This window comes from Ciconia boyciana, chromosome 24 (assembly GCF_034638445.1).
Source record: "Ciconia boyciana chromosome 24, ASM3463844v1, whole genome shotgun sequence".
NCBI lineage: Eukaryota > Metazoa > Chordata > Aves > Ciconiiformes > Ciconiidae > Ciconia > Ciconia boyciana.
The window spans coordinates 2,322,340-2,341,822 of record NC_132957.1 but is presented as its reverse complement, the minus strand read 5'-3'; the positions used below and the strand labels follow the sequence as shown (position 1 = coordinate 2,341,822).

At 45.0% G+C, this 19,483-nt stretch overlaps 1 protein-coding gene across 14 annotated transcripts in view; it reads right to left on the bottom strand.

The window, feature by feature from the left end:
* Positions 1–19,483, bottom strand: part of RFX2 (regulatory factor X2) — a 60,488-nt gene that overhangs the window by 23,966 nt on the left and 17,039 nt on the right. Inside the window, exons 1-6 of one of the 14 annotated variants that reach the window (XM_072845516.1) lie at positions 9,121–9,226; positions 5,449–5,561; positions 5,011–5,094; positions 3,426–3,515; positions 2,358–2,437; positions 1,388–1,652 (exon numbers count right to left, since the gene is read on the bottom strand). In XM_072845516.1, the coding sequence (XP_072701617.1) occupies positions 1,388–1,652; positions 2,358–2,437; positions 3,426–3,515; positions 5,011–5,094; positions 5,449–5,553 (624 nt within the window). In that variant the 5' untranslated portion in view covers positions 5,554–5,561; positions 9,121–9,226. Of the gene's footprint in view, positions 1–1,387; positions 1,653–2,357; positions 2,438–3,425; positions 3,516–5,010; positions 5,095–5,448; positions 5,562–6,174; positions 6,299–9,120; positions 9,227–19,483 lie in introns of those variants that run through there. The other 13 variants (XM_072845509.1, XM_072845510.1, XM_072845511.1 and 10 more) reach the window with 13 other exon arrangements.

Genomic DNA, 19,483 nt, shown 5'->3' with positions numbered 1-19,483 from the left:
AAAACCCAACCCCAAAAACCAAGAGTAATGCTGTGCAGCCTTGCAAGATGCAGTCCCACGCAGGTGACGATCAGCAGCTACTTCCTTCAAAATAACAAGCTTGAGCAAAAATCAGAGGATGGTCCACTGCTAGTTTTTAACTACGAACAGTTAAAATACACACACACACAATTCTCACACAAGAAATGAAGCCCAGCTAATCCAGATCCATCTGTCATCTTCTCTTCCACCCAAAGCTAAGGACTTTTCTCCACAGATAGCTACTTCTACATAAGGCGGAGCACATTTAGGATCCACACTCCAGGATCAAAGGCAACCTCTCAAGGCACAAAGATTCAAAAAAAAAAAAAGAAGTCTGTATTCTAAAATTCCGTGGGAAAAGAAAGTACAACCTAACCGGCCAGATTTTCAAGAATACGCAGTAGCAAACGGCTCCTGTTTTTCTCCCTGGATGGTGCTGTTCACATTTTAAAATCTGGCTACATACACGGAATTACACCTACATTTGTAATTATGTTTACATACAAACATATAAACACACATAAGTCAGTCTGGAAAGGAAGGTGAGCAGAGCTCCAACCCACTCCTGGCCACAGCTGCTACTAAGGGCTGGTGGATTCTCAGATAAAAGCCCTGGTAGCTTCTAGCTGCAGAAAGGCTGGTTTGGGTTAATAGTTGTATCCCCCTGAGTCCCACACAGCTGTACAGCCGTGCTAGCAACCTGGCACCTCGGCTGACAGTTGGAGGGACATGATTAAAAAAATTAGAGCTTTAAAACATTTCTGTTTGATCAGTATTATCCCTAAAATACATTTTCTGTAACACATGGCATGGACAGAATACACAATGGTGTAGGAGATATATACAAAGGCTTTTCAATCACTGTGCATTTGGCTTGATCAGCTTGACATACCTTATGTGCTAATTATCCACTGTGTTAATAATGGATTTTTCAGGTCTCTTCATAATTAAAAATATATTTATATATTTCTTTATTTTGGGTAAGCCAAGCCCCGTGTTCAGATGTTATACTTATTACAAAATGCAAATATAGACAGTTCTTTTGAATTGGAAAGCCAAAACATTTTGCTCAGGGAAAAAAAACCAAAACCCCCAAGAATTTTCCCTTATCTCCACCCTGCATAATTTCAGCGATCCACTCAGAAAGTTTGACAAGTGTCTGCCCACCAGCAAGAGAGACATCCCAAACTCCCGTTGAAAAATATCCGTAGTACACCAGTGTCTATTCTCTCGCTTGCATTTGCATGGCATGTTATACAGACATATACACAGTGATAACGATAGGAAGTTTTATTTTCTGAAGGCTTTTTAGTTCCCTTGGAATAATTCCTGGCCCCCGAGCTGCAACATCTGCAGGGCTACATACCGTTGCTGGAGAGGAGCGTGAAGTATGTGACAGAGAATGTCTAGTGTTTTCCATCCCCCCATGAATGAGATAGGCTCCCGAGCCGGAGAGGATCGGACTTCCCCCAATGTCCATGGTGATGCCCACCATGTTGTGAGAGGGAATGGCTGTAGGAGAGGATGCCGCTGTAGTCACCTGAGCTCCACCTCCCTGCGGTTCGAAATAGGATGCTGCACTGCTGGGGGCGTAAATCTGAGCTTCGGTGTTGTAGGAGTAGGCGGCTCGTCTGTCAAAGGAACAATAGGGTCAGGAGGTGGAGCACACCTCGGGTGGAGAGGAGCTTGCAGAGCTAGTCTCATGGACAATAGTTTCCGCACTCTGGACCACCTTTTAAAAAAGCCTCATCTCTATTGTCGGTGGGATTTGCTCCATTGAAATGGAACCCTGTGCTGTAAAAGTCACTCCTGACAATGTTAATCCGTCCTGTGACGGCCCTGGAGCAAAGGCCCACAGCCACAGTGAGAGCAAAGCCCAGGAGTCGCTCTGCAGCCACTGTAGGCAACCTCGGTACCGAAGGCTGAGAGCATCCCAGAGGGCAGCAGGGGCATCAGGCCCAAAGCAGGGGGCACAGCAGAGGAGGAAGAGGAAACCTTACAAAACCCCTTTCTTCCTCTAGCAGTTATGCTCTAAAGGTGCCCCACCTCACCACACAATGGGCTGGGCAGAGGAAAATACCGGACCCTTTTATGTAGCAGGATTCCCTGGAGAACAGTCCCTCCATAAGGACAACGCTTCCCCCAAGGCTGGAGTCTGGCTGAAACTAACCCCACGCACACAACGTAGCATGTGAAACGGTTCCTCCTCTTCCTCCTTTTAATGGTGGGCAGTGCCAGCAGCAGCGCCGGGATGGAAGGAGCCTGGGAGGACCACAGGGCTCAACCCAGCCGGGAGGGGAAGAGAGGCTCTGCCAGAGCCAACAAGAGACTCTTACATGGTTCCATTGGTATAAACAGCTTCTCCTCCTTCCACATACTGGACCTGGGATGGATATACGTGCTGCACGGATTGCACCTGAAACAAGCATCATAAACTTGAGTTATGGATATGCTATTGCCTAGGAGAGATTGTATATTATATCCTTAAATGACTTGCAACCTTACCTTGACATTTAGGCTTTCTTTTTAAAAGAAAAAGAAAAAGAAAACAAACAAAAACCCCACATGCTTAGGAATCCCAAAGGATGTATTTATTTTAAAAGGTCAAATAAAAATAAATAAATAAGTAGTTGCTCCATGAGCAGTGGAAACAATGGAGCTGGGTTTCCTCTGCACACATGTCTCAGGGCTGGTTCTCTGCTGACTAATAAGGGTGAGATCATGCTGCAGCCTCTCCTTCAGAGAGGAGGTTGGCAGTGTCCATCTGCACCCCAGCCCCCTTTTTCATTGGTCTGGGAGGATGTAGTTGACCTCTGTCAAGTTTTTTTTCTGAAACTGAGCAACCAAATAAAAAATTGCTAGAGGAAAAAGTCAGGAGAGTCAGACTGACTGTCCCCATGAAGCAGCACCACATATGCCTGGTTTCTTAGGAAACAAGGACTGCAAAAGGCAAAGTTCAGATAAATAAAAACACTTGCATGGCTCTCTGTCACCTAACCTTTCTATGAAGCCACATGCAGCCAGTACATTTATTTGTGTAATTACAAAAAATCCCAAACACTTTGCCTCTAAAAAAAATCTTTACAGAGGAGGACTGCTTTTAAATGGCAATTAAAAGCATCCATCAAATCTTCAAATGTATGAAAGACAACTGCTACAGTAAAGGTTCCTTCTAAACTTTAAACATCTTGAGAGTTTCTTTTGCCATCAGTCTAAGAAAGGAAGAAAGAGATGGATGAAGCTGCTCTCACAGTGCTCTCCAGCTCTCTAATCGCACACCACTCTTTAATTAAGAGCATGGGTTTTTCTAAGCAGCTATCTGGCACAGTTTCAAACGTCGTGTGGGACGTGGGGTCCTGTTGACACGGGGGTCCCTGCGTGGTGTCTCACCCCAGAGATATTACCTGTTGTGGAACCTGCTGCACTCTGGGAACAGAGATTTGCTGCATCTGCGCTCCTTTGGGAGCGGAGCCTGCTGCTTGGACCAAAACCCTCTGAAAGAAGAAGATATAGTAACATACACTTACTTTCAGTCTGTAACACAGGTGAGTTAGGTATTCTCCCTCAAACTTTCATGGAAAGCTTGTCTCCTACTCCAGAAGCAGCAGTACCCCTTACTTAGCATCCCTGCGGTTCCCATCCTGCCGATGCAATCTGCACCAGACACCACCAGCCTGAACTCAGTACCCTAAACCTGGGAAAAGCAGAGAGCTGAATCCACATTTTCTAACATGGACCATCTTTAAGTCTCCATGCAAGGAAATAACAGCAAACAGTTGATTGACGAGAGGAGCTCAACATGAGATTCAGTCACAGCTAGACAAGAACCACTCCTCACACATTCACATTTTCCTCCTAGGGCTGCAAAGTTTCTTCTCTTACAGCTGCCGTACCAAACCACCCCCTGCCTCCTGCGACATGAAATCACACTCTCCAAGGTGCCACAGCCCTTATGGTTTCTACCACCACCAAAGCTCAGATGGTTCTGCATTCTCCGTCATTGCTTTTACCAAACAACACATCTCCTCCTTTGGCACAGCTGCCCAGCTCAGATACTTGTGTAATTTGTCACCGCCTGTCTGGTTGCTCCTACTACTTTCCAACCAAAAAAATTAATCACCCCCAACCTGTAAGATGAGGCCATCCTGTTCATACAGCCTTCTCTCACACTGAAAGGTAGACCAGTGATCAACAACATCAAAGGCTTCAGCCTCACACCAGTCATGCTGCCAGTAGTTCATTCCTAGTATTTTCTTTGTGCTGCTGGTGTAAAGGGAAGGATCTGGATGCTCCTCCTCTTCAGCAGTCTTTCACGATCCTCCAGGTCTTCCTCAATCCATGGAGTTCCACTCGATACTCCGTGTCATGATGACACCACCGGCAAAGGCTGGACGGGTAATTTCATAATCCAAAGCCAATGGGTTTTCTAAACTTCTTTAAAATGTTGTCACAGTCAAATTCACACTAATGACCGATGATCCCTAAGATCCCTGACGCTACTGATCAGTGATATCCACATCATTACAATACAAACAAGAAACATCACCCAGAGAAATAGAAGATGGGAAGGCTGAAAGATGACAGAGAGCTGGCCAACCATGCACCGAATCACATGATGTGAATGTCCACATCTCCTGGTGAATCAAACGCTCCTACCAATTTACATTTTTTAATTGTTCCTTTTCAACAACATCCAATGGCAGCTACTTCTGCTCACTTGGGAGTTGGAGAAGGGTGTAGCTAAGTTATACCCACCCATCCTCTTATCCCTCCAGCTTCCTGTGACAGAAACTTCTTTTGATAGTTCCCCAAATGACATAAAAAGGAACCAGTTTTACTTAACCCTTTCCATTTTGCATTAGGTAGTTTTCGTTCATCAGCTGAAGCTATCATTTCTCTCCTAGCAGGAGACCTCCTAAGTGCACCGTATTCATCTACATGAGTCATGAATCCCCCCCTCCCCAGTTTAAAATGTCAGGATCCACCTACCAAAGGAAGAGACCAGCATGTGGCTCCTCCACCCTCTCCCCGCACCAGCGCTCCCTCCACCTCTTCTCTGTTGAGCTCGGTACCCTATTTGCAGAGATGCCTTTAAGGACAGTTTCATTTTCTCCTGCTTTTATTGACACACCAAATAATGACAACAGGATATTATACTGAAGCAAACACCAAACTAGCATGAAATTACTTCCTTGGGTAGCTAAATTAAAAAATCCCGTGTTTTAAAGCTTGCATATTTGTAGGGCTAACACATGAAATATCTATGGCCTTTATCAACACAAAGTCCAGGAACAGGTTCTCCCCACTACCTCGACGAGCTGATTAACAATCCTCTCCCCCTTATAAAAACCCTGGATTAAAATACATCTGCCAGTAAAACAGGTCTCTTCTCCATGGAAACGGCATTCCCAGCTGTGCATACGTTACCTGCTGAGACGCTGGCACTGGCTGCACTACCGGAGCTTGGGCTGATGCAGAAGTGTGAAGAGCCACAGAAGCTGCTGAGTCTGATCCACCCTCTGAACTCTGCATGCTCACTGCTGGGGAGAGCAGAGGGGAGATCAGCCAGGGAAAGCACAGCTACACACCGCAGCAAACGCCCGAGGAACCCGCGCCTAACAGGAACAAAATCCCAGTGGAAGATCCAGGGGAAGTGCTAGGAAGGAAGGTAGCTACCTTCCTACACAGAGGACTCTTTTTAGTCTTGGAGCTAATTTTAATACAGTATTATATTAAGAAAAAGAAAGTTGCACAATTGTTCCACAGAAAGGAGAGGGAAGGAACAGAAAATGCATTTCTAAATATAACCAAAAAGTAGCGTTGGAAAATTATTGTGTCATAGTGAGGATAACTTCAGATCTGGAAGAGTAAAAGCATATTTTAAAAATCATTTTTTCTCCCCCTCTGCCTTATCATGTTTAACTACTGCAAAAAAAAATTTAATCAAATCTAAGTACATGCCTGGAGCCCAGCTAATGCTTTCATTTGGAAAGTGGGGTGGTCAATTTGGGTTTATAATCACAGCCAATAATCAAACATGAATAGCAAAAGAACGGCGATTGACCATCAATGTAAAACCCACAAACCACTCCCACAAAGAACCACCTCCACTCTCCCATCTGTGCCCTCGCCCCAAAACCCCATGAGCCTCACCAAGGTCCCCAAACACAGACACGCCATCACCCTCTGGTCCTGCTCCCACGCTGCAACCCTGCAGGGTTGATGCCCTCAGCATCTTCAAGTCACCCGGGTCTCCCTGTCCCGGCACTCACCCAGCATCGCTCAGCCGCCTTGGGAAGCATCCCAAGGGCCATGCAGGAATGTCCTGGGGATGGAGAGGCAGCACGAGAGCAGGGCTGAGCGCCTGCCCTGCAGCACGGGCTCTCCATCCCCCGGGTCTCCTCGCTCCCTTACAGCACTGCCCCAGCACCCCATGTCTGTCCCCCCCATGTTAGAGCCCAGCTGCCCGAGGGACACTGCGGGTTGCTGTGATGGTGCTTCCCGAGAGCAGACAATGTCATTTTGGGGGTTTTGATGTAATATGGGGGGTGGGGGAGCCTTTTTTTCTCAGTTTCTTGTGAAAGTTCCTGTTTAAAAACCTATTTTAAGAGGGTTTCTGCTGTCAGTTCAAAACCAAAAGATTCAGAAACATCCAGATTTTGAGCAGTGTCATTTCTCCTTTCTCAGCCTCACTGCTGAGTGTAACGTAGCCTCCAAATAACGACGTGAAACCTTTTCTGTTTTATTTCCCTTCTTCATGCAATATTTAAACTTTTCCCTCAACTCTGTGCAAGTTAAGAGGCAAAAGGAAAAATGGGAAACCAAGGGACACTGTACCCTGCTCATCTGCTAGCTCTTTGCGGTAAAAAGAAATGCAAGGGGGAGGTGAAGTTACAAAAGTTACCTGTTTATTCTCCTTCAGCTATTGAAAAATAAACCCCAAAATATTTAGATTCTTCACAAAACAGGTTTTTAAGATTTTTTTCTGGTCAGTGCTGAGCCCATATTCCCATGCTACCCGTTAGCAAATTACACCAATTACTCTCCCAACTTCCCTGAAACCCCACAGCTTGCAAGGAATTTTCTCTTTCACATTTTTCTGCATCCAGGAGAAAGAGTAGATACAGAACCCACATAGTCACTGCTCCAAATACAGCTACTGGATTCATTTAATGATCCAGAAACAAGGTAAAGAAATTTAGTCACTATTTATCACCATTCGTGTCCCTTCGTAGCCCTCAAGTCTGCCCGTAGCAGACGTGCACAACCCCATTCCCTGCAGCTCCACTATATAAAAGCAGCACCTGCTTCCCCCCACCACTGCCTCTGCATGGTTTTTAGCCAAAACCTCTTTGTCAGAAGATACCAGTTGCAATAGCGCTGTGGGATCAGGAAAATAATAATTCTCGCAGTAAATGAACGAAATAGCCTCCCGCCTGTTCCAGCCCAAAATTATTTGCAACTAAACATTTGGCCAGCACTGTTGGCAAAGGAGGCAGGTTTATAAAGCTCACGTGAAGATGCCCAGGCAGAAGAGAGGGGTCGCTTTTAGCATACATATTCCCCTAACTTTTGCAAGGGTGTTTTATTGTCTATCATTTGTGCCCTGGGCTCCGTTCACAGCTTTCTAGGTTTTGCGAGTGGAAAAATATAGCATGGTGAGGTTACAGAATAAAGTTGGGTAAGTTGCCAAATATGTTTTAATGATCTATTTGAGAATGGTTCTGGCAGGGTCAGATCTCGGCATTTCAGGTCTACAGAAAGGTCTCTTTTCAAGTGTAGTTATAATCAGAAAAGCACACGTAGAAGCGATGTTATCTCAAAATTACCACCTGCTCATCTCTGCTGGTAAATTTTGTCTTCTGTTTCCCTCAGTGACCAAAAGAGAGCAGAGAGAGGCAGGCAGGGTCAAAGATGAATTGTCTGCTGCCAAAATAAATCATCAACATTATTTTCAGATTTGTTACAAAATGCAGGCTCTGTTAATGATGACAACCAAGCCAGACACAAAGACCCCAATGAAATCTGCAGCTGGTACTTCCAGACAAGGTAGACAGACACAGAAGTACTGGACTGCCAAGGCACACGTACAAGACTTCTTATTATTTTGTTTATCACTGAAACATCCTGGATAAAGAATAATTCATTTCCCATTAAAGCCATCCTGCGCTTCCTGAGAATTGGAGAGACAGATACATGTGCGCCATCTGCTAACATTAATTTGCGCTGATGAAAAGCTGACAACGTAAACAGAATTCCTACGCTCTGAGAAAGCATCGCAAGGTGCTACAAAGCTTTGCCGACATCCTGGGAGCACAGCTACCAAGTGAGCCGGCACTCGAACCAAGGCTCCAGAGGATGAATAAAGCATCGGCTTTCAAGGAGGAGAAGAAACATGGCATCCGAAGTCTTGCTCATCCTTCTTGGGAGTTGTGCGTGCAAATTAAGGAACACTCTTGTAGCTCCTTCACGAACATTAGCTGCTGGAGCTTGGCCATCTGCTTGTGCAGCTCTTTGGCAGTTCTGCCACCATCCCTAAAGCAAATGCCCATGAAAGGACTCACTGCTCTCCTTCAATCTCATTTTTCACCTCCCACAGAGGAGGAAGTTTTACAGTGTTCTTGATCATCCTCTCCTAACAGAGACTCAGTGGCTCAAAAGCGAGCCCTCCTGTTTCCCAAAGATCTAAGATTTGCTGCCTTCCTCTTAGATCTGGTCTAAGAAAGAGAGGTTCATCCCAGCCACGCCTGCTTCCCGCTCCTGGCTGGGGGAGAACGCTGTAGCTCTCGCGTAGCAGAAGTGACCGACAGAAGCTATTAAAAGGTGTCTCGTGGCTTCTGACAGCCGGTGAAAGCCTGACAGCTTGGCAGCCCCCCTGGTACCGGGGAGTTTGCACAAACTGAGAACACAGTTAGTAGTCAACAAAGCCGCTGGTGGGACACAGAGAGGATCAGCATCCACAGCTGACTTTCTCAGCTCCAGGGCTCCTTACCAGGTTAAGAAGAGCAAAAAGACAAGTCAATTATTTTTGCCAGGGGAATGAGCAGACGGGACCTGACCACGCATAAAGAAATAAAATAGTGGTGAGAAGGGCCTTACTCAGACATTGGTGTTTCAGGTAGAGACAAGTTTAAAACTCCAGTTGCTCAACGCAGCCGGTGATGTCACGTGCAGCATCATGACTGTGGAAAGCATTGCAGAAATCTGGATTCCAGGTTGCATCATCACTGAATGAATCAGGCAGATAACAAGGCTGCTGCGCTCTGGAAACCTTCTGTTTACACATAGCTATCTCAGTATCCAAGCAAACAGCAGTGACAGGAAAGGAAATACAGAAAAAACTAATAACTTCTGGGTGCTATTTCTGGTTCTGCCACCAGCTTGCTCTGTGACCTTGAACAAGATGCTTCCCCTTCCCTGTGCTTCAATTTTCCCACTCCTAAAAAAGCCACAATACTCCCCCAGGTAAGGTATTTTTCGAGCACTGGTCTCAGAGGGCTGTCAAAGTCTGAATGCATTTGAGAAAGACAAGTAGTAATATTACAGGCCTTGAGGGTTGATAAAAACTCCAATTGTCACCGTTTAATTCATAAGCCACGTTGCCTTCATGTAAATAGCCTTGTCTTTGTTAATCTCTCCTGCCTAAACCAGCTCCAAAATGCTGGGAGAACAGAGATAAGAGGAGCATTTCAAAATATTTTTCACATTCAAGTCTGCAGCAAGAGAAGGGAGAAAAGGAGGGGACAGCAGAAGAATATCACACAGCTTTCTCCTGCGAGTCGCCTTTGAGTGCCGAGAAGGGAAAGCAGTGGCATCCTCTGCACCGGTTCCCAAGCTCCCAAAAAGAGCTTGGGAAAGAAGAGGGGCTGATGCGAGAGCCCCCAGTAGTGAGAAGGGTGCCCCTGGGTGCTCGGTCTGTGCTGCAGCCCACGGGCTCTGCCATCCAGGAGATGAGGAACTGCAAGTATTTTTCCACAGAATGTTTTAATATAAACTATCAGCTCCTGAACACTCAAAACAAAAACTTTGTTTCGGAGCTAAACGCCGAGACCTCGAACGTCTAATAACTGCTGCTGATTAGAGCCAGAGCAGGGAGTCTGCCCCAGGGAAATACTTGGTTTATTTTTCTCTGGTGCTCTGGTCTTCACACCACGGCACATGCAAGCACACGGCTAGCTGAGCACCAGCAGCTGCCCCAGGCAGCTCCGAGACTTCAAATAAAAGAGGATTTAAGTCCCTGCCTTCCTCAGGCCCAGGGTCGCTTCTGTTGTAATTGCGGGCTGACCTCCTTGGTGGTTTTATACTAGAAGAAAATGTCACCATTTGAAGTGAATATAACTCTCCCCCACCTTATTTTTATTTTTTAACAGCAGCCTTACATAAATCAGGGGTGGGACTGGCACAGTCTTGGTTCTCGTGGGGTATTTAGGTCTTGTGTTTACGTATCTTTGATTTTTTAAGGTGAAAATGTAAAACATATTAGCTACCCCACACCAGCAATCAGTGGACGCTTTTTTTAATCCAGAATATTCATACAATCATACTAGTGTTGCTTTCAAAATACTGAAATTGTTACTGTTTCAGTGAATCACTTGCTCATTCGAAGACAAATCATGAACTATTTTATTTAATTTGCTTTTCAAAGCTTACTTGGCCATCCTTTGATCTTATTTAAACTTTTTAAATTCCTTTATTACATCCTTTTTTTCTGGCAGAGCTTTTGAAATAGAATATAATACTGAGACATAGGTGGGGGAAAGGAAAACGTCTTCAATGAGGTTTTTTGTTGCTGTTTTTAAGAAGAACAGTCAATTATTCTACCTCTGGGACAGAGTTTCTCACAGCTACTTATATTTAAGCTTCCCAGTAAACCTTGGTGGGTGTTATTACCTCTAGTGGGTAAGTAATTCCCTCCATTTGCCATTTGTAAATGGGCTTAACAACTTCTTCTCAAAGAGGATTTAAATGTGGGGCATAAAGATCCACCAGGAAAATGACTGCCTTGAAGTACAGGACTCAATGTTAAATCAGATTTTTGATGACAGAAGGATGTACTTCACAGCTTTCATTTCAAATTAAGATATAAAGGCGGAAAAAAGTTTATTTTTCCAGGTGAACCTACTGTAATTATGCTTGCCTTTTTATTAATGAGATTTAGTATACCCAACAGCCAGGATGCTCAGCTGTGCACAGTTTGTGCTCCAAGTTTTCGTTCTGTTCAACAGATCTCGGGCTGACCAGGGGGTAAAATAACCAGGGAATCACATACGGTCGCATTTCCATATACAAGTTCATGATACAGCTATGAATTTTTTATAGAAATCTCCTGATATCTGGTATTTTACTGAAAATAATAGGAAGGTTGTAGTTTAATTAAAAAAATGAATTATTTCTCATCCATAACATTGACCTGCTAGGACTTAAATTCAAACCCAAGTTTTTGCTTTTTTTTGTTTGGTTTTGTGCATTTTTTGCATACTTTGAAAGGAAGGCTTACATATAAAAATACTTATTTGGTTTCTGGAACTTTTATTCAGGTTTAGTTGGCTTGGAGCTTAGATAAATAGGAAAACCAGAACAGCAATAACTGAATTCAGAAGAAATAGAAATGCTATTTAACCATCACATTCTATATGGGCTCTAAGTGGTATTTTCTCCCCTGACTACAGAAAAAGGAACTATGGTTTTTACACTTAATAGATTCACTACTGAGAATCCTCAACGCTCTCAAAAGTGACTGAAAATAATAAAAGGGAATAGCTGATTTTGACGTTCTTTTCTAGCAGATGCACACTATCCATCAACTTTATCCACCACACTCTATGCCACATTTATTTTACTAAAGAAAACCTTCTTAAATATTTTCCATTTCTTTCAACATTTTTTGCTTAGTCTGTATTTAATAATTTGCCCTGAAAAGGCATTAGTTGTGTTTTAGCCAGAGCATAGAAGGGAAGTGTTTCGTTCTTTGGAAGAAGAAACTATTTTATGTGAATAAAAATACAATCAAGTGCATTATACCACCTTAGAGCAGAACCCAGGCAAATACTTGTATCAAACCCAGCTTGCCTCCTGCCTCCACATGCATCCTTTATCCCTGCTGCACATGTCTCCAAATCATGGTAACTCCAAGAAATAACAGGCGTTCCCCTGAAATTCCAATCAGAAAAATATTAATTTGTTTTTCCATTGCCCATAAAACTCAGAAGCCCGAGGAGCATACAAGCAGGCACTTGCAGATGGCCAGCACGGGGCTCTGAACTGAGACCAAGGGCCAAGTATGTCCCCATCTTTTCACCCTCTTCGGGAAAACACGATTCTAGCTTACCCATCTGTGAAACCAAAAGAAACTCTTTGCTTTCGGATGGCTGAGACAAAGAAAACCTCCTCTACCAGCACCCAGGTTTAGGAGTTATCTTTTCCGTCAGACCATACAAGCGATGCTCGGAGAACAAAGCTCCCAACATGGCTGTTAGCAGCGGGCGCAGCTCAAAGCACTTGGAGGTCTGGCTGCTTAGCACCTGAACTTAATCCTTGTCCAAAATGTTGTACAACTGGCAATCATGATACTAGCTTGACTTAGGAGAGCTACAGTATTTCCTGGTTTTTTAACTGCTCTAAAAGCCTTGGAAGAAGAGCCTGCTATTCTGGCTTTCAGAGGGAGCAGGTGAGGAGCGGACAGAGTCTTGGCTCATCAAAACCTTGGCCTCTGCACCAAAACCCCTCATCCCACGCCGAGGACAGTCCGTAACGCCTGCAGCCACATGACACTGAGCCACCCCACAGAGCCTGGGATACTGCGGGATGGTGCCTGGCATCCCCGCTAGCAGCAACAAGCACTCGTGTACCATTCGCATCCCGAGGGCTGGAGCAGCATTCGCCTTTCGCAACCAGCCCTTCCTAAACCAGCATCCCCTTCCAGCAGAGGATGAGGGAGAGGTTTGGGCCATCTCTGTACTCCAAGCAGTGTGAACGTGTCCTCATCCCCATTGCAGCTGAAAGAGAGCTCTTCCAGACTAACAGGAGCTGGCACTTGAGCCGGCTCATCTAAAGAGTGTCCTGAACTGCGTGTTGTAACCCTTAGCCTTTTAATAAGTGGTGGTAAGTGGAGGGGATGGAAGGGGGAAGCAAACATGACAAGGAACTTGATAATAAGCTGATTTTGGACAGGCTGCTTATTACGTTGATTCAAAATGTTATAAACAGAGAAGGCACCAGAGCCTTCCAGTGATTAGGTTAAATTAATTTAAAACAGAAGCAAACACTGCTTGTCTAAGAGCTCTAGTTACCTGGAAACACAGATAAACCCAAAACACGCGTTTCAAGGGCAGCAGGCAGTATAGCTGGTTTTTTCAGAAACCCGGTGCTCATGGAAAAATACAAATTTGGAAATGGCTTTTATTAGCAATAGTTAATAATATACCGAAACACAAATATACACTCAGTCTTTAAACAGATTTAATGGAGTCAAGTCAAGTAATAGATATATACACACACACATAATTGTTGTGTAACAGCAGTTCACTAATCTTTGCTGTTTCTTTAAAAGTAACTTTCAGAGACGCAGAAGAGAGCAAGGAATGTATCTGTGCTGGCCGTATAATTTGGAGTTTCCTTAAGAGCCAGCTGAGACTGAATAGCAGAAGCCGCGATGGTTTAATGTTGCTGGCTGCAGCCTGTGGACGAATCCCACGTGCACAGATCTCAGACCTGAACATGGGCAAAGTAATGTTGCGAACCTCCCTCCCACACAAAAACCTGTCCTATTTTCTTTCTGGGTTAGTAACACGAACACTCTCCAAGGGTCAAAAGCCAGAACTGGATTCCTTCAGTTCTGAATGCATCCCTTCTGGTGCTCAGAAATGCAGGGGCCAGCACACAGCCTATTTACTGCCATGCTGCATTTCACCCTCCCTCAGCCTCCCACAGACTTACCTGCACGAGTCCCAGCTGTTTGGTCTTAAGAAAAAGTCCAACAGCTTCCAGATTTTTAGCCTAGCACAACCCTGTCAACAAGTGCTTGAAACTCCTTGTTTCTTTCCTATTAACTAGCTAGATCTTGGCTTCAGAAAAGTTTTGCTACAATGATGGCGAATAATGCTACCCAAAAAAACCATCTTGATATCTGCTGAGCAAGCTTTCACATCTGGAAGGAGGAATGAGAGTCACACACTACTATGCACGCCATGTCCAGGCCTGTCAAATACCGGCTGTGACATACACATTGGTGCTATCTGGCGAAAGCAAGCACAAGCTCTGGGCTCACATTAATCATTTTCCCATATTTTTAATACGTGCACTGTAGGGGTTTCCTAGGGCTGTGGTTCAATAGGGGAAGTACAGTGCATCAAGCAAAAATCTGACACAAAAGCATTTCAAAGGTTCCTTTCTAGGACAAATCTTCAATTGTCAACCAAATTTTCAAAGTTTCAATAGTCAACCAAACCAGAACATCGGGGTTACTTGACCCCTGTGGTCTGTAGCTCTGCTTCTGCATGCTCCCAGGATGATCCCAGGTACCTGGGTACAGCTGATCCTCCCCCAACTGAACTGGGCTCATTTTGGAACAAGGAACTGCAAACCTTGTACTCAACTGCATTTTTGCAGGACCCGCTTTTATAGCTTGTCCTATGGCAGGAAACTATGGAATATGTCACTTATTTTAAATTAATTCCAACAGATCAGTTTTATTTAAACCTGTATGTTCATCAGCCATCACTTTTTTTTTTGTTTAGACTAAACAATCCTTTCGATGGTCTTAAGGCTAGCCAGCCTTTGACAATTTAAGTGTGAAGTGGGAGATTTACTGCAGTGTTTCATTTAGATGTGGGGCGGCAGCAGCAGCTGTTTCCATCATGCCTATCCGGTGAACAGCAAATACAGAAGTAACCACTGCCAACACAGTCCAGCATATTGTTATTTATTTATATAGCACCATTCACAAGCATTGTGGTACTTAACAAAGTTAAGCAGAACAAGCCACAAACATAAACTGTGGCCGTTCAGAGAAGAGATGACTTCATCTCAGATTTTACAGCAGTAGCTGAGTTCAGTGCTCCGGACGTCTCCAGGAGAGATTCCACCATGGGGGGTGAACTGAAACATGGCACAAGGGGATAAATAAGTGGTCACGAGCGTTAGTGTTGCTGGGGGTTTGTACTGGGTAGTTTGAGAAGCCAGAAAGGAGAGCTGGAGCAAGGAGAGAAACAAGAAGTGGTCACTTTTCCCTCTGAAAGGCAGGTAGTGCCTGGGCGGGCATGAGGAGGAGGAGGAGGAGGAGGAGGAGGAGGAGGAGGAGGAGGAGGAGGAGGAGGAGGAGGGCTTGTTTGCTTTCTCCTGACACTAAGGGCAAGTTTCTTTGTCTCTCTCAAATATCTGCATGAGCTCTGACTCCACCGTCCTTCCGCCTGCACACGAGATGCTCTTCCAGGCTGTGCTAACTCGGCACGCTCCTGGGAAGTATTGCCCTGACCAGGGACTGGTGTTACTGGGGAGGAACCACCACAGTGCCCTGGGCTCTGCTCCTGCACTCCACAGAAAAGGGGGTCTCACCCTTTACATGATGGTGCTGCACCAAAACATCCTCACGGGGATGTGCAAACTTTCCTCACGAGAGTTTGGGATTTGCTTGTTGATGATTCTGCTTCTACATGTGCAGTAAAACTGCCCCAAGTTCAAAATCTGCATTGCCTAAGTGCATTTGCAAGTGCGCTCATCAGAGTCACAGGCTGGCACGGGGGGGGGGTCCCAAAACTAAACTCACAGTTGTTATTCAACTGTTCCATCGCAGTATTCAGTGCATGTTTCAGCAAGTGATGGGACAGAAGCAATTGCCTTCCAGACCAGGGCACTGGTACCAGTGAAGAGGGGGAATGAGCTGGGTTTTTTTCCTGTGGAAATTTAAGGTTCATACAGCTATTAGTGACTGGTACTGCAGACTCCAGGACTAAAACCACACCCCAAACAGAAGACAGAAACTATCTAGAGACATGCAATTCTTCCTGGAAAGGCAAAGAAATGAGAAGGCTGCTTTAGATGCCCTAGAAACGCAGTTTGGGAATATGTATTTGAATATTCTGCACTTGGAGAAAGGCATTTTTGGTGAGGACAGTAATAGGACAGACCATGTCCTAGATGAATGGGAGAAGACAAAGGCTTGCAACAACTGCACACTGCTCTAACAGTTTGCACTCTTCCAAAGAAAGAGAATGGACTGTTACCGAACTAGAATTAACCAAGTTCTACCTTTTATCCAGGCAACAAATTCCCGTGGGCAGTATTTTTGGCCTGGAGCCACGAGTGGGTGGCTTTCCGACAGACACCTCAGCCCGCTAAACTCTCTGTCTGCAGTCTGTCCAGAGAGGGGTTCAGATAACACCCAGAAAACGATTTTTTTAAAATCCATTCAATAAGCGGGTAAGGCAAAGCTGCACTTTTAAAAGCTCGTCCTCCAGCGCTGTGCTGACGGATCAGGATTGTGCTTGGAGTCTATCGAGCCGAGTGGGAAGATTTAAATCCTTTTGAATCGTGAACTAAGGGGGGGTGGGGGTGGGGGGAGTCTTGAGCCCTAACTCTGCGGCTGCTTTGAGGGGCTACAGGGGGGACCCCCCGCGCCCCGCACGCTGCAGCCGAGCAGCCCAAGCCCCTGCGAAGCTCGGTGCTGGCGGAGGAAGAGGCCGGTGGCGGGGGAGGATGCGATGGCGGGGGAGGATGCGGGGCCCGCGCTGTTTGGGGAGCAACAGCGGTTGCCAGGGGCGACGCGGTCCCCTCCCGGGTCCAGGGCGCGTTGCTAGGCAACGCGGGGAGCGCTTCCCAAACCAAACATCCCCATCGCCGCACACGGAAGATGTCAGCGGGTATTTTCAGAAGCCCGGGAGGACTGACAAATAATTTCTTTGCCATAGTAACTGCGAGGGGGGGGGAGGACTGTGGGGTTTGGCGCTTTGTTTTGCTTTTATTTTATTTTCTTGTGAGTTCAGAATAAACAGCTTAACAAGCCGGACAGTGTTCTTCAAAGCAGATGCCTAGGAAAGGAACCTTTTTTTTTTTTTTTTAAATCCTTGTTTTTAAAAATATTAACCTCTTTTGGAGGCAGTAGTGACTAGTCATTACACAAACCCCCGTGTCCCCAGTTTGCTGCCCAGGAAAGCACCGCACAGGCATCGGCACCGCATGGCCAGAGCTACCCACAAACACACCAGTCCCTGAGCAAATACTCTTTCAACTTCTTTTTTTTTTTCCCCCCACCTATTTGTAGATTCCTACAAGTTTCCCAGCAGAATTGTAGATCCCTTTAAAGCAGGATTTAGCTTAAAACAGGTTTGCTTTTCTTGGTAGTGTCTATGAGTCTGGGGAAAGGTAGTCCGGCTGGGAAATAAGCTTTCGGGAGAGGGCGTGTGTGGTTTTTGAGCGTCATCACTCTGACTTGATGAAGAGGAGAAACTCACCAGAAAGATGTTTTCTTCTACTTCCATGAACATGGGCAACTAATTTAAATTCTCTACTTTGCATTTTTTTACATTAAAATTTGAGGCAACTAATCATAAGCAAAAATTTATAAACACTCAGAGGATTCTAAGGGAGAGCTTGCTCTCTGTGGAAATAAAGAATAGAGATCGGCTTTTGTTGGGCTGGTGGAAACGGATCATTGTCCTGGGTGCAGCGGTACGATCTAAAACATAAAAGTTCTGCTGTGCTTGCTAATCATCATTAAGGCCACGTGCTGCTGTCACAGGCTCCCAAATTCAATAGGAGCAGAACTGGGAGAGAGTTTGTCCCTCCAACTTTTAAATCTAAGCTTAGGTATCGGCATCACATCAGTTCACCTTCACAGGGACTAACAATAAAGCTTATTACGGAAGTTGCTGATTTCCAAGCGTGGGGTGCTTTTAGTGCTTCCTTTGCAGCCTGTTTCTCCAGCATTTGTCTACTAATGGCACAGTCCTCCAGGGCACTGCAACAGAATTGCACCAAGGCGTTCACTTCTCTGAGGCACAGAAGCAGAAATCACTAACCCAGTGGATGAAAAATAAAAAGTCATAGTACTGGGCACTTTTTAAATAAGGTCTTTAAAAGTCTGTTCTTTATTTAAGGATTATTTTTTTTCCAAACTATTGCTGACCTCAGCCCCCAAACTACTCCTCGGTCTTCTACCATTTGACTGCATTTATCTCCTTCTCAGGGGGACTCGCATGCCTCTTGCATGAGAACGGTAGACCCAGGCACATTTTGAAGGAGGCAGCTGATCTTTTTCTTGTGACGTTCAGAGTGGCATTCAAGAGAGAGCAGGCACTCACACAAGACAGCCAAGAGCTTGGCAACTTAAAAATGACAACTGAAAATTAAGAAATGTCTTAGCTTGAAGAATCTGCCCAGCAAAGGTATAAAATACACACCACTTGCAGCTATTTGAGGTGATCTGGTAGCACTTGCACTCAGTGCAGAAAAAAGTAAACTCAAAATAAGCTCCTTTACTTAACAGTATCCTTGCCCATCCTACCTATTGCCTTATGGTAGACTTCAGCATTGGCATCTTCAATCTGTGTGAAACACGGTTAAAAATGCTTTAACATTGCAACGTTTGGCCAAGTATAGGACTTCAAGAGATAATTCTGGCTCAGAGGAACATCTCTGCCATGACTGCAGAAGCAGCATAGATGAATATGACCAACCTCTTGATAACTCTGGTCTCACTCAAATGCCAGCCTGCGAGGGAAGCCAAAACTCGCTGTCTAGACCCCCTCCCTCCTTGGTCCTTCCACCAAAATTACTAGCGTGATATCTGTGCTGGCATTGACCCAAGACCTCTCAACTCATTTCAGAGTGTAAGAGGCTAGCTGCCCTGAAAGAGCCACTATTCCTTATTAAGATGGGCAAATTAAGTCCCAGATTCTTCTCATTCCCTTCCTTTCTGCTAAGTGCCCTCATTCCTACTTTAATATGCTAAAAAGTTACCACTGGGATGAGGAAAATGCATTAAAATTGAGAGCTGACACCTCTGTCATCTCAAGTGAGGATGCTAGTGGAGAGTGTTAGGGTTTCAGTTCCTGGAGTCCTGTTACTCCCACAGAGCTATGCCTGACAAGGAAAAGCATTTTGAGCTTTCCAACTTTTACTGAAAAAGTAAAAAGAACCACCCAATTTCAGAAAGTCACTATTTAAACAGTCAGCCTTCCTTATTTTTATCTCCTAGTGGTTTTTAATCCAACCTTATACTGTGGGGAATTTCTGGCCTCATGGGAGGGGGGCAGTTTATTTGCAATCATATAGCAGCTCAAGCCCCCCCTTTTTTTTCAAATATCTTTCTACTTTTGCTTTCCAGAAAATGAAACGTACATCCACTTCTCGCAAGAATGAGAGCAATGTTAGAAGCGCTAAGTGTGACTGCAGGAGCTATTTCCAGTCTATACAGCATTTACTGCATGTGCTGAGCAGTATATTGAAGAGACCGTGAAATGCTAAT